This window comes from Orussus abietinus, unplaced genomic scaffold, assembly GCF_000612105.2.
Source record: "Orussus abietinus isolate OABI.00-Male unplaced genomic scaffold, Oabi_2.0 scaffold9, whole genome shotgun sequence".
In the NCBI taxonomy this organism is placed as follows: domain Eukaryota; kingdom Metazoa; phylum Arthropoda; class Insecta; order Hymenoptera; family Orussidae; genus Orussus; species Orussus abietinus.
The window spans coordinates 1505648-1521121 of record NW_019396004.1 but is presented as its reverse complement, the minus strand read 5'-3'; the positions used below and the strand labels follow the sequence as shown (position 1 = coordinate 1521121).

General features: G+C 48.7%; 4 protein-coding genes across 7 annotated transcripts; 2 read left to right on the top strand and 2 right to left on the bottom strand.

The window, feature by feature from the left end:
• The first annotated feature begins 705 nt into the window (after positions 1-705).
• LOC105701004 (ATP-binding cassette sub-family F member 3) lies at positions 706-4105 on the top strand. Its single transcript, XM_012427382.1, has 9 exons — positions 706-778; positions 846-951; positions 1275-1470; positions 1543-1886; positions 1966-2458; positions 2553-2776; positions 2865-3229; positions 3310-3530; positions 3652-4105. The coding sequence occupies exons 1-9, from the start codon at positions 706-708 to the stop codon at positions 3796-3798; spliced, it is 2169 nt and encodes a 722-aa protein (XP_012282805.1). The 3' UTR covers positions 3799-4105.
• Positions 4106-4241: 136 nt separating this feature from the next.
• LOC105701006 (WAS/WASL-interacting protein family member 1) lies at positions 4242-8829 on the bottom strand. 3 transcript variants are annotated; one of them, XM_023434317.1, is made up of 5 exons: positions 8498-8827; positions 7954-8111; positions 7592-7881; positions 6728-7325; positions 4242-6067 (listed from the first exon to the last, which is right to left on the bottom strand). In XM_023434317.1, the coding sequence occupies exons 2-5, from the start codon at positions 8105-8107 to the stop codon at positions 5946-5948; spliced, it is 1164 nt and encodes a 387-aa protein (XP_023290085.1). In that variant the 5' UTR covers positions 8108-8111; positions 8498-8827; the 3' UTR covers positions 4242-5945. The 3 variants fall into 3 exon arrangements, 2 of the variants coding, with proteins under 2 accessions (XP_023290085.1, XP_012282806.1); XM_012427383.2 differs by having other exon boundaries at positions 7954-8116; positions 8498-8819; XR_001104174.2 differs by having other exon boundaries at positions 5950-6067; positions 6153-7325; positions 7954-8116; positions 8498-8829.
• Positions 8830-9284: 455 nt separating this feature from the next.
• Positions 9285-13116, top strand: LOC105701019 (CTD nuclear envelope phosphatase 1 homolog). Of its 2 annotated transcripts, none has more exons than XM_012427408.2 (5): positions 9285-9761; positions 9996-10062; positions 10138-10339; positions 10424-10641; positions 10721-13116. In XM_012427408.2, exons 1-5 carry the CDS (start codon positions 9672-9674, stop codon positions 10864-10866), a joined length of 723 nt encoding a protein of 240 aa, XP_012282831.1. In that variant the 5' UTR covers positions 9285-9671; the 3' UTR covers positions 10867-13116. The 2 variants fall into 2 exon arrangements, with proteins under 2 accessions (XP_012282831.1, XP_012282830.1); XM_012427407.2 differs by having other exon boundaries at positions 9285-9770.
• Positions 13117-13210: 94 nt separating this feature from the next.
• On the bottom strand, positions 13211-14840 carry LOC105701020 (peroxisomal membrane protein PEX14). Its single transcript, XM_012427409.2, has 4 exons — positions 14249-14840; positions 13823-14146; positions 13511-13746; positions 13211-13439 (listed from the first exon to the last, which is right to left on the bottom strand). Exons 1-4 carry the CDS (start codon positions 14297-14299, stop codon positions 13271-13273), a joined length of 780 nt encoding a protein of 259 aa, XP_012282832.1. The 5' UTR covers positions 14300-14840; the 3' UTR covers positions 13211-13270.
• Between the last annotated feature and the right edge of the window lie 634 nt (positions 14841-15474).

Here is a 15474-nt window from a genome sequence, read left to right as displayed (position 1 = left end):
CCCCCCATTGCCTGATCATTTACCTGCGTAGCGAACCCCAAAGGATTTCCGCCAGATCTAGCAAAGAAGGCAAAGCAATTGTATAGTATAACTTAAGTAAAATGCTCATTTCTTTGCGTATCTCTCCATATACGTAAACATCCCTGGGAGAAACTCCATTTTGCTACCCAACAGGACAAATGTTCTTGTTTGAAATCGGCGCCGAGTCGCTAGGGTCGCCATCTTGTTTTTGGAAACGTCGAAACTGGACTTCACTCGGCTCGACAATTTGAATCTTATAATGCTTCGCTTCTCACTGTGAGGTTGTGAATCTTATTAATCACAAAAAATGATACGCTCTTTATTTGTACTCTGATATTTTTTCCTTCGTTAAATATGAATCCGTTTCTTTGCGTATTTAAATTAAAACTGCCGGGCGTGCTGTCATTGCTTTTCCGAACAGAATGGCGCCATCTTGGCGAACAGCGTGAAGGTGGCAGCTAACTGTCCATACTTTTGTATTTAAAAATGCCACGGTAACTCTGCAATTCCCCTCGTTCCATGGCCGAGTGGACCGTAGCGATCGGGTGTACAAACATGTGTTCGTGAGAGAATCTTGGCAACTTTCGTAACTTTTGACTGATCCGCTCCTCGAAGGCTCTTCTTTCTCGCCGGACACTTTGCGAGTCTTTGCCGAGGAACGTCCCAAGATTTCGGGATTTTGGTATGGCCGCGTGTGGCGAGTACATAAGGAGTCAGTTTCCTTCGATAGACGATGATTTGTACCAGTACGTGGAGGGTGAGTCCTTGTTAACCTAAATCTGAGAGGCTGGACTCGGTCGGCATTCCAATGTCTTGTCTCACAGGAATACTCGACAGTTCGAAGGATGATTTCGAGGACGGGGACGAAGTCTACGAGGCCATCGGCGAGGTCCTCCACGAGGTAGCCGATAAACCAGAAATCGAGGTTAGGTCTGTAAATGCGGCTCGTCTACTCCTCGATTTACCCCCAGTAAATTCACCCGTAGGAGTAATATTTGGTGCAACCCGTTAATCTCCGGAAGGCTTCGCTCTCTCGTCTGTGAATTCTTCGGCACGAGCTTTGTATGAACCTTGCACAGCTGCTCACGGTCTCTTTGACACTTTGTTGTTATTGATTAGTTGTTAAGAAGCACAGCTCGAATGTCCTTCCAAATTAGCGATGTCGATCATGCAGTACCAATAATGCTACGTCCTACTCGGTCTCTAATTCTGGCACGAATTGCTTATGGGATGGGATTTTCTTTGGTGTACAGGAGAATATGCAGGAAACTGCTGGAGATACTGAAGGGTGGACCCAATGGTGACGGGGAGAATCTTGATGAAAGGCGAAAGAACGGTGTAAATAAAGTGTTGAACGCGCCAGTCCACTTAGGGACCATGGCTGCTACCCTGGAGGCACAAGTTGAGCAGATCAAGAGTATCTGGGTAACCACCAGAGACGATTCCATGGTAGCGTACCCTATCTAGAAATGCCATTTACCCCAATTAAGAACTACCAAACCACCACTTTATCGCTTGCAGAAAGTCGACGCCAAGAAGTTGGAAAAGGCAGAGGCAAAATTGCAGCAGAAACAGGAGAAACGCGTGGGCATTGAATTAGGGGCCTTGGCGCGAAATAATACCGCAGTTATTCAGACGTCGGAGAGTGCAAGCGCGAGTCAGATGACCAGTAAAAAGGACAGTAGGATGGAAACGAAAGGAGGGACTAATCGAACCCAGGACATCAGGATAGAGAACTTCGACGTGGCCTATGGAGACCGAGTCCTCTTACAAGGGGCTGACCTGACTCTGGCTTTCGGCAGGAGATATGGTCTGATTGGTCGAAATGGACTGGGGAAGACTACCTTACTTCGCATGATATCCAGGTGCCCCGAAACGTCACCCTGATGATCGTGAGTATAATCAGGACCCAAGCAAATAACCTTGAACCATTTCTTTCTGCAGTAAGCAGTTACGAATACCATCCCACGTGCGAGTGCTGCACGTAGAGCAAGAGGTGGCGGGCGACGACACGTCTGCTTTGGAATCCGTCCTGGCGTGCGACCACGAGCGCAGTGCCCTTCTAAGTCGAGAAGCGGAACTGCAGTCAGCAATAGAAAAAGAAACCGCCAGCGACTCGGCGGGCGAGGAATTAGCGCGAATTTACGAAGCGATGAGGCTGGCCGAGGTGGACAAGGCTCCAGCGAGAGCCAGCGAGATCCTTTCAGGTTTAGGCTTCGCCGTGGAGAGGCAGTCCTGGCCGACGAAATCCTTCTCCGGAGGCTGGAGGATGCGACTCGCGCTCGCCAGGGCTCTCTTCTCCAAGCCTGATCTTCTCCTCTTGGACGAGCCCACGAACATGCTGGACATCAAAGCCATCCTCTGGCTGGAGAAGTATCTCCAATCCTGGCCCACCACGTTGCTGGTCGTGTCTCACGACAGGAATTTCTTAGATACGGTGAGCCATGCATGACGATTACCTCGAATCACCTCCTTAGGCTTTCTCTTTCCCCTAAAATCCTGTTACCGTAATCACGATCTTTGTTCTCCAGGTACCAACCGACATCCTCTACCTCCGAGGACAGAAGATCGAGGCGTACCGAGGTAACTATGAACAGTTCGCGAAAACGAAGGGTGAGCGCGAGAGGAACCAGCAACGCGAATACGAGGCCCAGCAAGCCAAGCGAGCTCACGTGCAAGAGTTCATCGACCGCTTCCGATACAATGCCAATCGTGCCTCCAGTGTACAGAGCAAGATTAAGATGCTGGAAAAACTGTAAGTCCGCCCCCACTCAAGCTGGGTCATTTACCGTTTGATTGTGTACAAATTATTGATTACTTCTAACTTATGATTCGATATCCAGGCCTGAGCTTAAGCCCATGGAGAAGGAGGGCGAGGTCACGCTCCGGTTTCCCGACGTCGAGCAACTCAGTCCACCGATTCTCCAACTGAACGAGGTTTCCTTCCGCTACGAGGGCGGGAACGACAGTTCCTACATATTCACCAACGTAAACCTCACTGCCACTTTACAGTCGCGGATCTGTATAGTCGGCGAGAACGGGGCGGGAAAAACAACCCTGTTAAAAATCATAACCGGAGCCTTGAGCCCGACCAGGGGGACCTTGCACGTCCACCGCAACCTGAAGTTCGGGTACTTCAGTCAGCACCACGTCGACCAGCTGGACATGAGGGTTTGTCCGGTGGAGCTGCTTCAAAATCACTTTCCAGGTGAGTCCAAAGAGCCGATAGAGTCAAGACCTCCGGGATGAAACAGGATGTCTGAAGGAACAAATGTTCCCCGTGAGCAGGTAAACCAACGGAAGAGTACAGGCGGATGCTGGGCAGTTTCGGCATCAGCGGCGACCTGGCTCTTCAGACCATCAACTCTCTCTCGGGAGGGCAGAAGTCTCGAGTGGCCTTCGCCTTGATGTGCGCCGCCATGCCGAATTTCCTGGTGCTCGACGAGCCGACGAACCACCTGGACATCGAGTCGATAGAAGCTCTCGGGAAGGCGTTGCAAATTTGCCAAGTGAGTCATCCATAATCCCCGTCCCGGGTACAGAGTCCTGGTTCCGTCTTTTATCAGCAATAAGTCGTCGGCTTCCTCGGGGTAGGAAACCCTGCTCTAATCCCGATCCGTATATCCTCAGGCTGGAGTGATCTTGGTGTCCCACGACGAGCGACTCATCCGCATGGTCTGCAAGGAGCTATGGGTCTGCGGGGAGGGCTCGGTGAAGTGCATCGAAGGCGGCTTCGACGAGTACCGAAGGATCATCGAGAAGGAGCTAGAGGCGTAGGAAAATTCCAGGGATCCTCGAATCCAGGACCTCTTGAGCGATGCCTAGTGGACGATTCCCCACGTCGCAAGACCCCCCCCAAGTGATACCAAGGCGCTCTTTTATATTACCTTCCCCCTCCGTCGACGCGAACTGCCAGGATAGAGGCGCCGACCGAGGAACCTCGCCCCATCACCTGCGACGGTATCATTTTATTTATAAATAATCAATGTTTAGATAGCCCTGCCGATCGGTATCTCGCACGAGGCAGAAAGAACTCAAGCTCTGTCGTTACTGTACATCTAATTTAATAAATCGGTCATTGTTACTCCGCGTGTGACTTATTCCTCCCCGCCATTTCCACCTGTACTTCCGGGAGCACCCGGGGGACTCTCGGAGGGAAAACAAGCCACCGCGGCTGCTTAATTACACAACATACTATGTTATTCGATAGTATTACAAGGCTTGGCGTGTTTTAGATTCGGATTCTTTCTACAAAGGTCGCCGACGCGGGGGAGGTACACCGCGGTTATCTTCGCGGCCCGATGCGACGAGGACGCATCGCGTTTTTTTGTGCGCCTTACTCCGAGCCCGGCATACTGATAGCCTATCGCAACGTATCCTCAGCGATATCACCACTTCTTGATATATTTCCCAGGCCTAAAGTCTGGGACTCCCGTTCGTTAGATACAAGTTTCGGGGGGGGACAAAAAAAGGGGTCCGCCATTTCTCTCCCTCTCTCGTGGCCAGAGTCACGTTCTCGAGGCATCAACGGGAAAAGCCTCTCGCTTATTCACCCTAGTATGTACTTAACCGCAAACTAGTAAGAGACATAACGTCTATCGGGTTCACAGAAAAGAAGTAGCCCTAAAATTGGGACCCAGATATCTGGAACTTTCGCCGAGCCAACGACGCCAGCGCCACTTGCGGAAAATCTTGGAATCTCTATACTACGTCATCGTGACGTTTCATAGATGTGGACAACCTAAACCGCGTTTCATTTTGCGATTATAATACGCTACGTTATGATATGACCAATTACACGGCATTTTTCTTAACGCGATGCCCTAGTTTAACACTTTTAATTGCAAGGTTCCACCGAAGAGTGGCGCTGTCAGCACTGGATCCTCAAAAATTCGCAGATCTCGGGCTCCCAAATTGGCGCCTACTTCGATACCAGGCGTCGTATCTTAAATACTAGTTCGTGATGTTAACTCTCGAGAGCTGGCCACCCGCCGTACCCAGGGCGCCGATATCCCTGGATAAGGTGCGCAAGCTGACTTGTAAAAAATAACCACGGTCTCGCTGTTGCCACGTCCTAGGTTCGAGCCAACAAACGGGCGACACGGCGTATCTCCCGGCATTCGAGATCAATGCATTCGTCGCCCGCGACAATTCGCGTAATTGTCAGCCTAAAGTGCAGCGATCCCGACGGCAGGAAAGACAATCAGCGCCGCCACCCCGCCCGACGCGCCAGCTGGCGAGACCTAACATATTTATATTTATATATTCATATTTATATTTATATATATATATATGTGTGTACATATATAGATTCCTCGCCCGATACTCTACGAGTGACTAAACCATTAACCTAACCGAGTCCTTTTCATAACAGGACGCTTCTTTGCGTTTTCCGCAGCACGTCACAGCCACACGCATTCAGGCACAACGTCGACGGACCTGGAAGTTAACTCTGTCGTATTCCGCTAGGTGGCGAGAGCCCCCGAAAATGTCTGAAGCCCTGGCCAAGTATCAGCCAATACCCAATAGAGCAATTACGCGGAACCACCGACTGCACCGCTAAGAAACATGGAAGGAAAGGAGTTACGGGCATGCAATTAATATCCCCTTCCACGTATCCCAGCCATACAGTCGAGGATCCCTGACTACAGTCCGATGGGTCCTTCGGCAGACACCCAAGCAAGCCCCTGGAGGCCCTCGCACCCTGTCCATCGTTCTTCCTTCATTTCCGCGCATAGAATCCGTCTCTTCCTTCGTTTCCGCACTTGGAATATCTCGTATCCGCTCGTCCTCTTGGCACCCCTGGACCTTCCATACCCACTCTCGGTCTCTCCCCCTCGGCTCGACAACGTCCATCGATGGCTCCACCGTAGATAGGACCCTCCGTCGAGAAGGTCGCAGACGATATCCAGCATGCTTCTCTCTTAACACGCCGAGGAAGCTGCCTGTTGCCATTGTTTCCCCCCGGAGGAGCTGCTGAGCCGCAGCATCGTGTTGGGCGTAGAACTCGACGGCCGAGGCGGTGGTGGAGCCTGTTGCTTCGCAACTAAAACAAGTCCAACGTCTTCATTCCCCGAACCATCTCCCCCGGGTTAAGCACTCCACTCGTCCATGCAACTACGATTACTTACTATTTCAAACAACACATGCTTCGCACACCTCGACTCAGCGTGGAGGCCACTGGGCGCGGGTGCGAAAAAAGTAAACTCAAAAGTGTGCGGCAACTCCGCTCCCGGTTGCGCTTCGTGTGGCAAAGAGTGTGCAGAGGGTCTAGAGAGACGGAGCTAAGCTTGGCATGCGATTTTAACGCTCCACATCGCCGGGAAGCATCCGGTCTTCCCCTTGCGACGGATTAATGCAGCTTTGCGGATGCATCGAGTTAGTAGTCGAGGCCATTAAACGGGCGCGATGACTAAGCCCTCGCGGAAGAGAAAGAGTCGGCGACATACGCCGAGAGTTAATACGGAATTGCATCCGAGGATGCGGAAGAGCTTCGTAAGAAAAAGTAGAGTTAAGTGCGAGAAAGCGTGCAGTCGGATAAGGAGGGAGGTTCGCGATAAGGACCCGAAGGCGAGATCCTCGTTTCCAGGGTTAGTCCCACGGAGGTGGCGGCAAAGCGAGAGGGGCTACACCTTGAACTCGGAGCTGTACTGCTTCAAGAAGAAGTTGAGGAGGGTCTGGGGTTGGCTCCTGGCCTGGGGCTCACCGTTTCTGCTGTTGTAGACTTTCGGGACGTTGCGGAAGGGCTCGGGCTGAGGGAAATCAGCGATCGAGTGGAACATCTCCGCGAACCTGGCCTCCAGGTCAATCGAGGACTGCTCGGTACGCATCGAGGAACTCCTCGTGGGAGGCGTCGGCGGCGCAGACACCGATGTCACCCTCTGCTGCGGCGTGGCAGAGCGATGGGGAAGCGGCGGCAAGGGGGGCGGTATGCTGGGGGGGTTTCTTGGAGGTGGAGGCGCCGGTCTCGTGACGGTCACCCTGGAAGACGGAGGCGAAGGGGGCCTGACTACCGGAGGCCTTAACACGCGATTCCCTGGTCGCTGTTGAGGCTCGTTCAGGTAGTCCTGGGACTGGTGCAGGGACGGTGGAGTCGGTGCTAGGACTGGCGGGGAGCGGGGCAGCCGCATACTGTGCGCCCTGGACACGCTGACGCCGGTCATCAGGTTGAGCTTCTTCGGCGGCGGCGACGGCTTCTGTGGCACCATCGATGGCGGGACAGGCGGCTTCGGAGCGAGGGTAGGCTTGCCGAACCCTCGAGGTGCTTCATGGTTGCTAACCGTCGACTCCACGGTGCTCGGAGCCTGTATTACAATATCACGATTTGCGGAGCTTAGAAACAATTAAGAATGATAGTGAAAATCACCTATTCGAGAAATAAATATAAGCTTGGCATTACTTGTGAAATAAACTATCAAATATATAATGAATTAATGTGAATACTGAATGTGGCTACTTCGTATTTCGATCTTCTAATCAACCGAACCGTTATCGACTATTGTTTTGTAAATACTGTAACGCTTTGACAATAAGTTTTATTAAATGCGAGACAATGGTACACCGATACTACCTGGGGAAATACTTGTGGTTTTTGAGTAGCTGGTGGCGGCACAGGCGGTGGGCCACGTTTCACACTGGGTGCCGGGCTCGGAGTTGATGGGGAGAAACTCGTGTTGCTGGAGTCGCGTTCGATCCGATTCGCCCTGAGCCCGGTTGGTTTCAACTTTGGCATTGTCCCAGTAAAAAGACCCCCCAATCCCACCGGACCGCCATTATTGCTACTACTGCTGGTAATACTCGACGAGCTGTTGCTACCATTGAGTGTTGTACTAGGGTTCGAACTCTCACCCTTCACCCTTCCTAAGATGCAAAAAATGATCGAAAATTCGTTCCACCAACTTTAGTCACCGTCACTACTTCCGTTTTTCTTACCACAAACCGCTGGACTACTTTTATCCACTGTCACGGTCTTCTTCAATGTCTTCCCTGCCCTTATTGACTGCAGCAGTACATTCCTGCCTTGCTCGCCGGCAGCAGGAGATGGCGCGTTAAACATTGGTGGCGGCGGCGGTGGTGGCCCAGGCATGTTGCTACGCTTAAAATTTAAGATTCCACCTTATAAGCATACCCTTATTTTAAATAAAATTATCCCGATAATGAAATGCTTAATAATGGCATAACCTAAATTGCTTAGCGGAGAATAAATGAATCCTATAATTTTGGTAGAACCGCAGCAGTATTAGCGCGATAAAACTCGTCAAACAATGGTCCAGTAATCTACATATAAACGTCATGAGCGTGCAGGACGTTTGATCGAGCGAAGTGACCAGAAAATACGTCACTGGACCCCCACCGAAAAAACTAGGTTAGCATTTGTAACTCCTCGACGAAACGTCGAGTCCGTTGATTTACCGCGAAATTCTCGCCGAGGAAAACGTGCGACGGTTTCCGATGACGTCTGCGAAGCGATGTATACCTGATAAATGCGTAAGCGGGATTCCTGGGCCGTGAAAAGTGCACCCTGCTGTCCAGGAAAGTCGGGCCCCTCACAGGCCAAAGACGATCATGTTGAGAGAGCTCCGTGTCTCGTGAGGGCCGACCGACAGGAGAGAGCGGGATATGATTTCCAATTCGTGAGACAGCGTTCAGTCCAACGTGAGTCAGAGGCTGCACGGTCGCTTGAATTATCGTTCGACGATTGCCATGTTCGGCGGGAGCCCCATCCTTGACGAGGTTGACGGCACGGACCCACGGGCACGGACCAGGAAGACGACACTCCCATCTATTGGGGTGTAACCGATGAATTTAGACGCCCCTAGAACCCCCAGGGTCTCCTGGCGCGGGAGTAAGCCGACAAACTTGCAGCGTTCTCCGTTGGATGGCGCCACCATCCCGAAGTTCTTTTTCTCCGTCGCACCTTCGGAAGAACTACTCGCACTCATGGAAAACCTCTACTAACGTGGTTCAGAAAATTCGTCGACAATGTTCGACTATCTGTCCATTACTGGACAGTTGTGTATCAAAGAAACGGGTCGAATGCAGATTGCATTGGCAAGGTCCGTTACATATCAAGTTAATGCGGTAGATGCCGGCGGCTCCAACGGAAATGCTCTTGACCAATCAGCGATCCCCAAATAGCGGGCAGCCAATGGCAGCGCTCCCCGCTCGGCCGGTGGGGCCCGCGGCGACACTTTGACAGCGCTCGGCGCGTGCTCGTCGGCGTGCCCGCGCGCAGCCCGGGGCGCCGCTCGGCCCGCGATATGCGGACCGCCAAATGTGTTCCGGAGCCCGAAAGATGGCGGCGTTTCGTGCGCGACCTCGGCGACGGGGCTTGCCTGTCCGGGGGCTCTAGGACCGCGTGGGATCTCCATCGTCGGAGGCTGAGGGGTGAGGATAACCTAGAAACGCGCTCGTTCGCGGAATGTGCGATCCCGAGCCCTCAGGAAGGACCCGACGCCCGCTCGCCGCAGCCTAACCTCGCACCGCGCCGAGTCGCGGACGAACTCCGGGGCCCAAAAGTCCCTGAGGCGGACCCGGCGAGGCCCGAGCGGGCCCCGCGTGCCGCCCCGGCCGAGCGGCGCATCCGGAATCGAGTCCGGGACAAGGGGGCCCGCCGCCGCGACCCTGGCCCCGCGGGACCCCTCGTAGACATGCTCAAGCAACTGCAGACGGGGATGAGAGCCTTCCTCCTGATGGCATCCCGCGTGTGGACATGCGTCTGCTTTCTACTGAAGAAGCAGGTTAGAGCCGTAAGTAGGCGCCCTCGCGACTGGGCACAACGAGACGTATCGGTGCACTTTGCTGCGATGCTTTCGAAGCGAGCCTTCGTAGTGGCCTGCGATGCTTGCTATCGGATTCCCCCTGGGATCCTTTATTTTTCTGACTCTCTGATTATTTCTAAAGAGCATCGTCTCGTTCCAGAGGAAGAATATTCCTCCTTCGTCATGCTTTTACTGAGATTCACTGTTTTTCAGATCTCTCAAATGCAGCCGGTGAAATACGAGATCTTCCCGCTATCTCCACTGTCAAGGCATAGGCTTAGTGAGTGTTGTTAATAATTCGGTTAGTATTTTATTTGAGGTTTGGAGGAACTAAGGTTTTATTTTTTTTCCTTAGGTATAGTTAAAAGGAAGGTGTTGGTGCTGGACCTGGATGAAACCTTGATTCATTCGCACCACGACGGGGTGGCAAGGCCAACGGTCAGGCCTGGCACTCCTCCAGACTTTGTGTTAAAAGTGACAATAGACCGACATCCGGTCCGATTCTTCGTTCATAAGAGGCCCCATGTGGACTTCTTCTTGGACATTGTTAGTCAATGGTGGGTTTCGTGACAATTAACCGAATTATTTTGAATGAGTGAATTGGAGGTTGTTTTATGATAAATGTCGATTGATAATCCAAGGTACGAACTGGTCGTCTTCACGGCGTCCATGGAGATCTACGGTGCAGCCGTTGCAGACAAGCTGGACAACAATCGGGGTATCCTGAGACGCAGGTACTACCGACAGCACTGTACACCAGAGATGGGTTCCTACACCAAGGACCTTGCAGCTATTTGCTCGGATTTGGCGTCGGTCTTCATCCTGGATAACAGTCCTGGGGCCTACAGAGCCTATCCACGTGAGTTTCACGTTGCGAATACAATTACTTGTGATTACATTAGGCCCTCCAACTTCTAATCGGTGGATCTTCTTTGTAGACAACGCCATACCGATTAAATCATGGTTCAGTGACGCAGGTGACACGGCACTGCTAAGTCTCCTCCCAGTCCTGGACGCGCTGCGCTTCACGCAGGACGTGCGTTCCGTACTCTCTCGGAACCTACATCTGCATCATACCTGGTAGCAATAGTTCCACTCTCGAGGAAACCACCCAGAGTTAGACTAGAAGTCGAGCTGCTAACGATTTAGTGTGTCTAGCCTAGGATTATGACTGTTACACTAATATAAAAGCCAGGGACGTTGAGACGCTACCCAAGGTAAAAAAAAACGAGCCGAACATCTCGGACTCTCTAAAGAATGGTCTGCAAGAGCCAGAAAGGTTATGGCTTATCGGTAAGTCATGGTCAGTCATAAAGTAATCGGTGTGATGTGAAAGCAAGCAAAGCTCGTTCTCCACACTTAACAATGGCATCAATTTTGAGGTGAGGTCATAGACCGTTCATAAATTCAATGCTCGATGGGAATTGAGGTCATGTCAAGCACACTACAGAGGGGAACCGGGGCAACGTCAACCACTACTTATGTCAGCACAAAGCATCCTAGTGTCATTCCATCAAGTCATTACTTATACAATGTCTTTTGTTCGCCTGACATCGATGGGATTCCCTCGCTCAAATTGTCGGAGACTCGGTAGCGTCTCGAATCCATTAATTTTAATTCCTGAAACCGCGTCAGCGGCACTTTTAGGTAGATTCTGTGGTGATTGCCGGTCCACCGGGGTGGACTGTCGCGGAGACTCGCAGCATTCGTTGTAAAGACAATTCAAATAATCATTAATTCATTATCGCATTTGATATTTACAATAATTGAGCCAGGATTGAAAATTCTAAGGATTGGAACAGCAGCTAATTATGTTGTATTATTAATTGCACATTATTTAATTATCACTGGTCTTCGGTTAATCAGCTGTTGTTTTGACTTGACTATTGGACAGAATGAGTGGAAATTATTCACTGTGTGAATTATTAGTTGCAACCAATACTGCTTGTCTCTAGTTCATAAAAATGTCAGCGTGTAATTACTTGGCCAACAATCGGTGAGTGACCTAGGATGGCTGAGAACCGATGTACTAAGTCAGGCTCGCGAGAGAGAGAAAGAGGGGCTTTGCTGTAACTTACTGTATCAGTGAGGCAGCAGTCCTAAGTACACATCTAATCTAATGAAGAGTATTAATAAATATTACTAAACAACGGAATTACTGTCTTTGTTGGACTTTTGCTGGTGACTCGATCGACAGAAAAGTAACATCGGAGAAGCTGCCAAAACAGCTTCGCTGTCTAACTTCTTACATACAAGCACAGGATGAATGACTTTGCCGAAAGAACTTTCCATCAACCAATTATGCTCCTATAAACAATTTTACGAACACTATTCCCTTGTTAAATCAATTATAAAAAACAGAATTTACAATAAGCAAAGTTATTGTCTCTACTTTGGTGTCCTCAGAAATTATTACCGATGCCTAATGAAGCGGTTCGTCAGCGAAGCTGAACCCTTTGTGCAGTTGTCTGACAGGATTGGTGCACTATAGACTATTGACATTGCATGGTTTGTACATATTAGAACCGCCAAGTGTACATGTAACTTGTAAGGAGCGACTGATTCTCGTTGGAGTGTGCGATCTTCGATTATGTCATAAGTGGGGATATATATAGCAGAAATACATATAAATTGATTATTTGCGCGAGCTATATATACATATACATGCATTAAATTGGCTAAGTCTAATATATATGTATATATATTAAATTTAACGAATCCTTAATATAACAATAAGATTATCGAAGTAGCCAAGAAAACTTCGAAGCTAGTGAGGAGGGATTGATCGAAGCTGGCAAAGCTTTTCCCTCTTCAGTTGATGCGAAGAAAAAACTCAACGAGAGTGAACCTTCTTACTGGAAACTACTTATTAATTGATGCACTCAGATTGTGTTATTACGCTGAATCTTATCATGTTACACTGTCCTGGAGCGTACTTTGGTTAGAAGTGATGGGTAGTTTCGGGCCATGGGCTCGATTCTCATTGAATATGTAGGAATAATGCTGTTTGACATACGTATATGGATATGTACGTGTACAAAGATCGTTTGATTAGTTTTGTGTGTGTCAAAGGTGCAAAGCCCCTGTCTTGGTTTTTCTTAAGATACTGTGTGTACATATATATGTATAAATTATATTTTGCAGTGGCTGCAGGTGGGACTCTCTTTTTTTTTTGTACAGCCACTTGTCATGTCAGTCAATCTATTGAACACTATTGGAATTATTATTAAATTTATAAACTCTCTATAGTCATGGTTATGTGCAGTTTCATGTTCACCTTTACACCGCACCGAAGAAAGCTAATGATATCAAATAAAATTGATTTCAAGAAAAACGTGATTGCTTCCCTTAACAATTTCTTTATATATCTCCTGGTAATGGTTTACGGTGATATAAGAAAAATATTTGTAATGATTTAATCACAGGTATCACGGTTTGTAAATAAGTATATTATAGATTAATCAAGATGTGAACATTACACCAATCACTCATTCCTTTGGAGGATCTTCACGGATCATTTCTAAGGAACTGTCGGAGTTGTTCGTGCTGCTGCCACTGCCGGCATCATCCTCTCGTTCGGTAGTCTTTTCTTGGTTACGAGTCGACGTATCCAGTTGCCAGGAAGGTATCGTAGGAGGGGTACTTGGGAATTGTTTTCTGCAAGAATAAGTATAATTAAGTGAATTTTACTTTGACATTAAATTATAAATGAAGAGGGAATAACATACCTAGATAAAAGCATTGCTTTCAAGCTAGCTAAGTCTTGCTTCACTTCTTGCACTAATTGCGGAATGGTAAGGTCTGAAGACCGGCTTTGAGTCAACTTACTCACGTCATCTTCCACCTTGGAAATTGAGTCTTTCATTGACTTCATGGAATCTTGAATGGTCTTGTCTAAGTCAGTCACAGAGTCCTCCACCGTTTTGCGTTTTTTGCGACCAAACAAGAATGGTTCAATGAACCTCTGGTTAGAATGCAATTTGGTATTAACAATTAACATCACATGTCCATGGATATAGGTAATCCAAAGACGAACCTACCTTGTACAGCCAATAAATCCCATATAGCGTAGCACCAATCAAAGCAGTTGCATTCAAGAACTCTTTTACTTTTTGAAAGAACGTAGGTTGCACCGGTTGCAGACCATGGTATGGAGGGTATCGTTGAGCATACGGAATTGAAATAGCCGTAAACTCGTTCTGACTCCGTGAAATGTGATCATAGTTAATATTTGTAGAAGATAATTCACAAGCTCTTTGAATTTCTTCTTCCGTCAATCCCTTCCTCTTCAGAAATTCCTGCTTCTGCTTTAGCGGACTAGCCAATACCTTTGGGTTTTGCAAGAACTTCGCTGCGGTGTTCACCTGCGACACAGCGAAATGATCAACGATCCTTTTGCAAACACTAAATGCACAATAACAAATAAGTTAAATAAGTCGAGTGGTCCATAAATTGACAGAACTTACTAGATTCTCTCTTAACGGGATATTATTATTATTCGCATCAGAGTCAGCCATGGCTGCAGTTAGATAACTACTCTCCCGTAATCTTAACCTTCACTAGGCATAATAAATTAAAACGCGAGCCACAACATGCAAATCATGCTTTCTGTGGAAGTCACAGGGTGTCCGCACATGTTCCGTTCGCTTCAACAAATTGTAACCATGTTAGAACTCTAAATCAAGCTAGTCACTTCCAGTCGCCGTTTTGCTGAGTTCTGTTTTACTATTTAACAATCAAGCCCGAACGATGGAGTAACTTCCGTTCTTAACTCGTTAACAGCGATCAAAGTGCACCGTAACGAAGTCGCATCTTCGCCCTCTGCCCTCCCGAAGTGGTCGAACACCCGCTCGAAATGCACCTGAAAAATGCACAATTTATGCGAATTAAATCCTGCCGCAAATTTTAACACACCGGACGCACCACTCGGTGCATTCCCGATGACCTTTTGCAGGGCTTTAATGCGTAAATTGGGCGCTTTTCCGCGTTTCGAATATTTATTTACATATTTTTTATAGGTTGGAATCGCGAGAGAGAGGACGGAAGTTCGAAGTCTTGCGGTAAAACAGAACACAGGTGCCGAGAAGTAATTCGAGTAGCTCGGACACGAACCCACGCCTTGGGCACGTGTAGGTTATATATGTATACCTCGGATTACTCAGGGTTAAGATACCGGTTTCATGCTAGATATCTTAATATTTGAAATTTGCTCAATGCAGGGAGTTCCGGAAAAAGCATAGGTCTAGCGAAGAAGGCTATCTTTAATCCTCAAGTCTCGATAATGACCAGCAGAAATCCCATCGAAAACGGAGACGAAAGTTTTCCTTACTCATTAATGTAATCGATAATTAATCAGATCATTGCACGACTCTTTGTACATCTTCGCGGGAATTTCCTTGAAAATCATTCGAAACTCCCCATGAAAACGCCTCAATTCCGGAAAGTTGACCGCCCCATTCAAAAACCCAATCTTAACCAACATCCGCGACAGAGTTCAGACGAAGTTCCTTGTTTATTTCATCAAGCCGTGAATTAAACCCCTCGATATCGACAGAGACCTCTCCGCTTTTTATAGAAAAAAAAGTTCCGGTGAGGAGCAAGGAACCGGTCGTCCGTTCGTTTTCAAGTTAAGTCGTCATGACCTCTCCAGCCTGCGCGGCGATAAGCGCGGAGCCTAATTCGTTCGGCCATC

Excerpts from the sequence above, each read along its gene's own strand:
- LOC105701020 (XM_012427409.2), bottom strand. The coding sequence starts at position 14,299 with ATGGCTGACTCTGATGCGAATAATAATAATATCCCGTTAAGAGAGAAT. Across the intron at positions 14,147-14,248 it reads TCCCGTTAAGAGAGAATCTA|GTGAACACCGCAGCGAAGTT; the intron begins GTAAGTTCTGTC and ends GCTGTGTCGCAG. Across the intron at positions 13,440-13,510 it reads AAAGCAATGCTTTTATCTAG|AAAACAATTCCCAAGTACCC; the intron begins GTATGTTATTCC and ends TTATTCTTGCAG.
- LOC105701004 (XM_012427382.1), top strand. The coding sequence starts at position 706 with ATGGCCGCGTGTGGCGAGTACATAAGGAGTCAGTTTCCTTCGATAGAC. Across the intron at positions 779-845 it reads TTTGTACCAGTACGTGGAGG|GAATACTCGACAGTTCGAAG; the intron begins GTGAGTCCTTGT and ends CTTGTCTCACAG. Across the intron at positions 1,887-1,965 it reads TTACTTCGCATGATATCCAG|TAAGCAGTTACGAATACCAT; the intron begins GTGCCCCGAAAC and ends TTCTTTCTGCAG.
- LOC105701006 (XM_023434317.1), bottom strand. The coding sequence starts at position 8,107 with ATGCCTGGGCCACCACCGCCGCCGCCACCAATGTTTAACGCGCCATCT. Across the intron at positions 7,882-7,953 it reads AAGTAGTCCAGCGGTTTGTG|GAAGGGTGAAGGGTGAGAGT; the intron begins GTAAGAAAAACG and ends TTTGCATCTTAG. Across the intron at positions 7,326-7,591 it reads AACCACAAGTATTTCCCCAG|GCTCCGAGCACCGTGGAGTC; the intron begins GTAGTATCGGTG and ends ATTGTAATACAG.
- LOC105701019 (XM_012427407.2), top strand. The coding sequence starts at position 9,672 with ATGCTCAAGCAACTGCAGACGGGGATGAGAGCCTTCCTCCTGATGGCA. Across the intron at positions 10,063-10,137 it reads ACTGTCAAGGCATAGGCTTA|GTATAGTTAAAAGGAAGGTG; the intron begins GTGAGTGTTGTT and ends TTTTTTCCTTAG. Across the intron at positions 10,642-10,720 it reads GGCCTACAGAGCCTATCCAC|ACAACGCCATACCGATTAAA; the intron begins GTGAGTTTCACG and ends TCTTCTTTGTAG.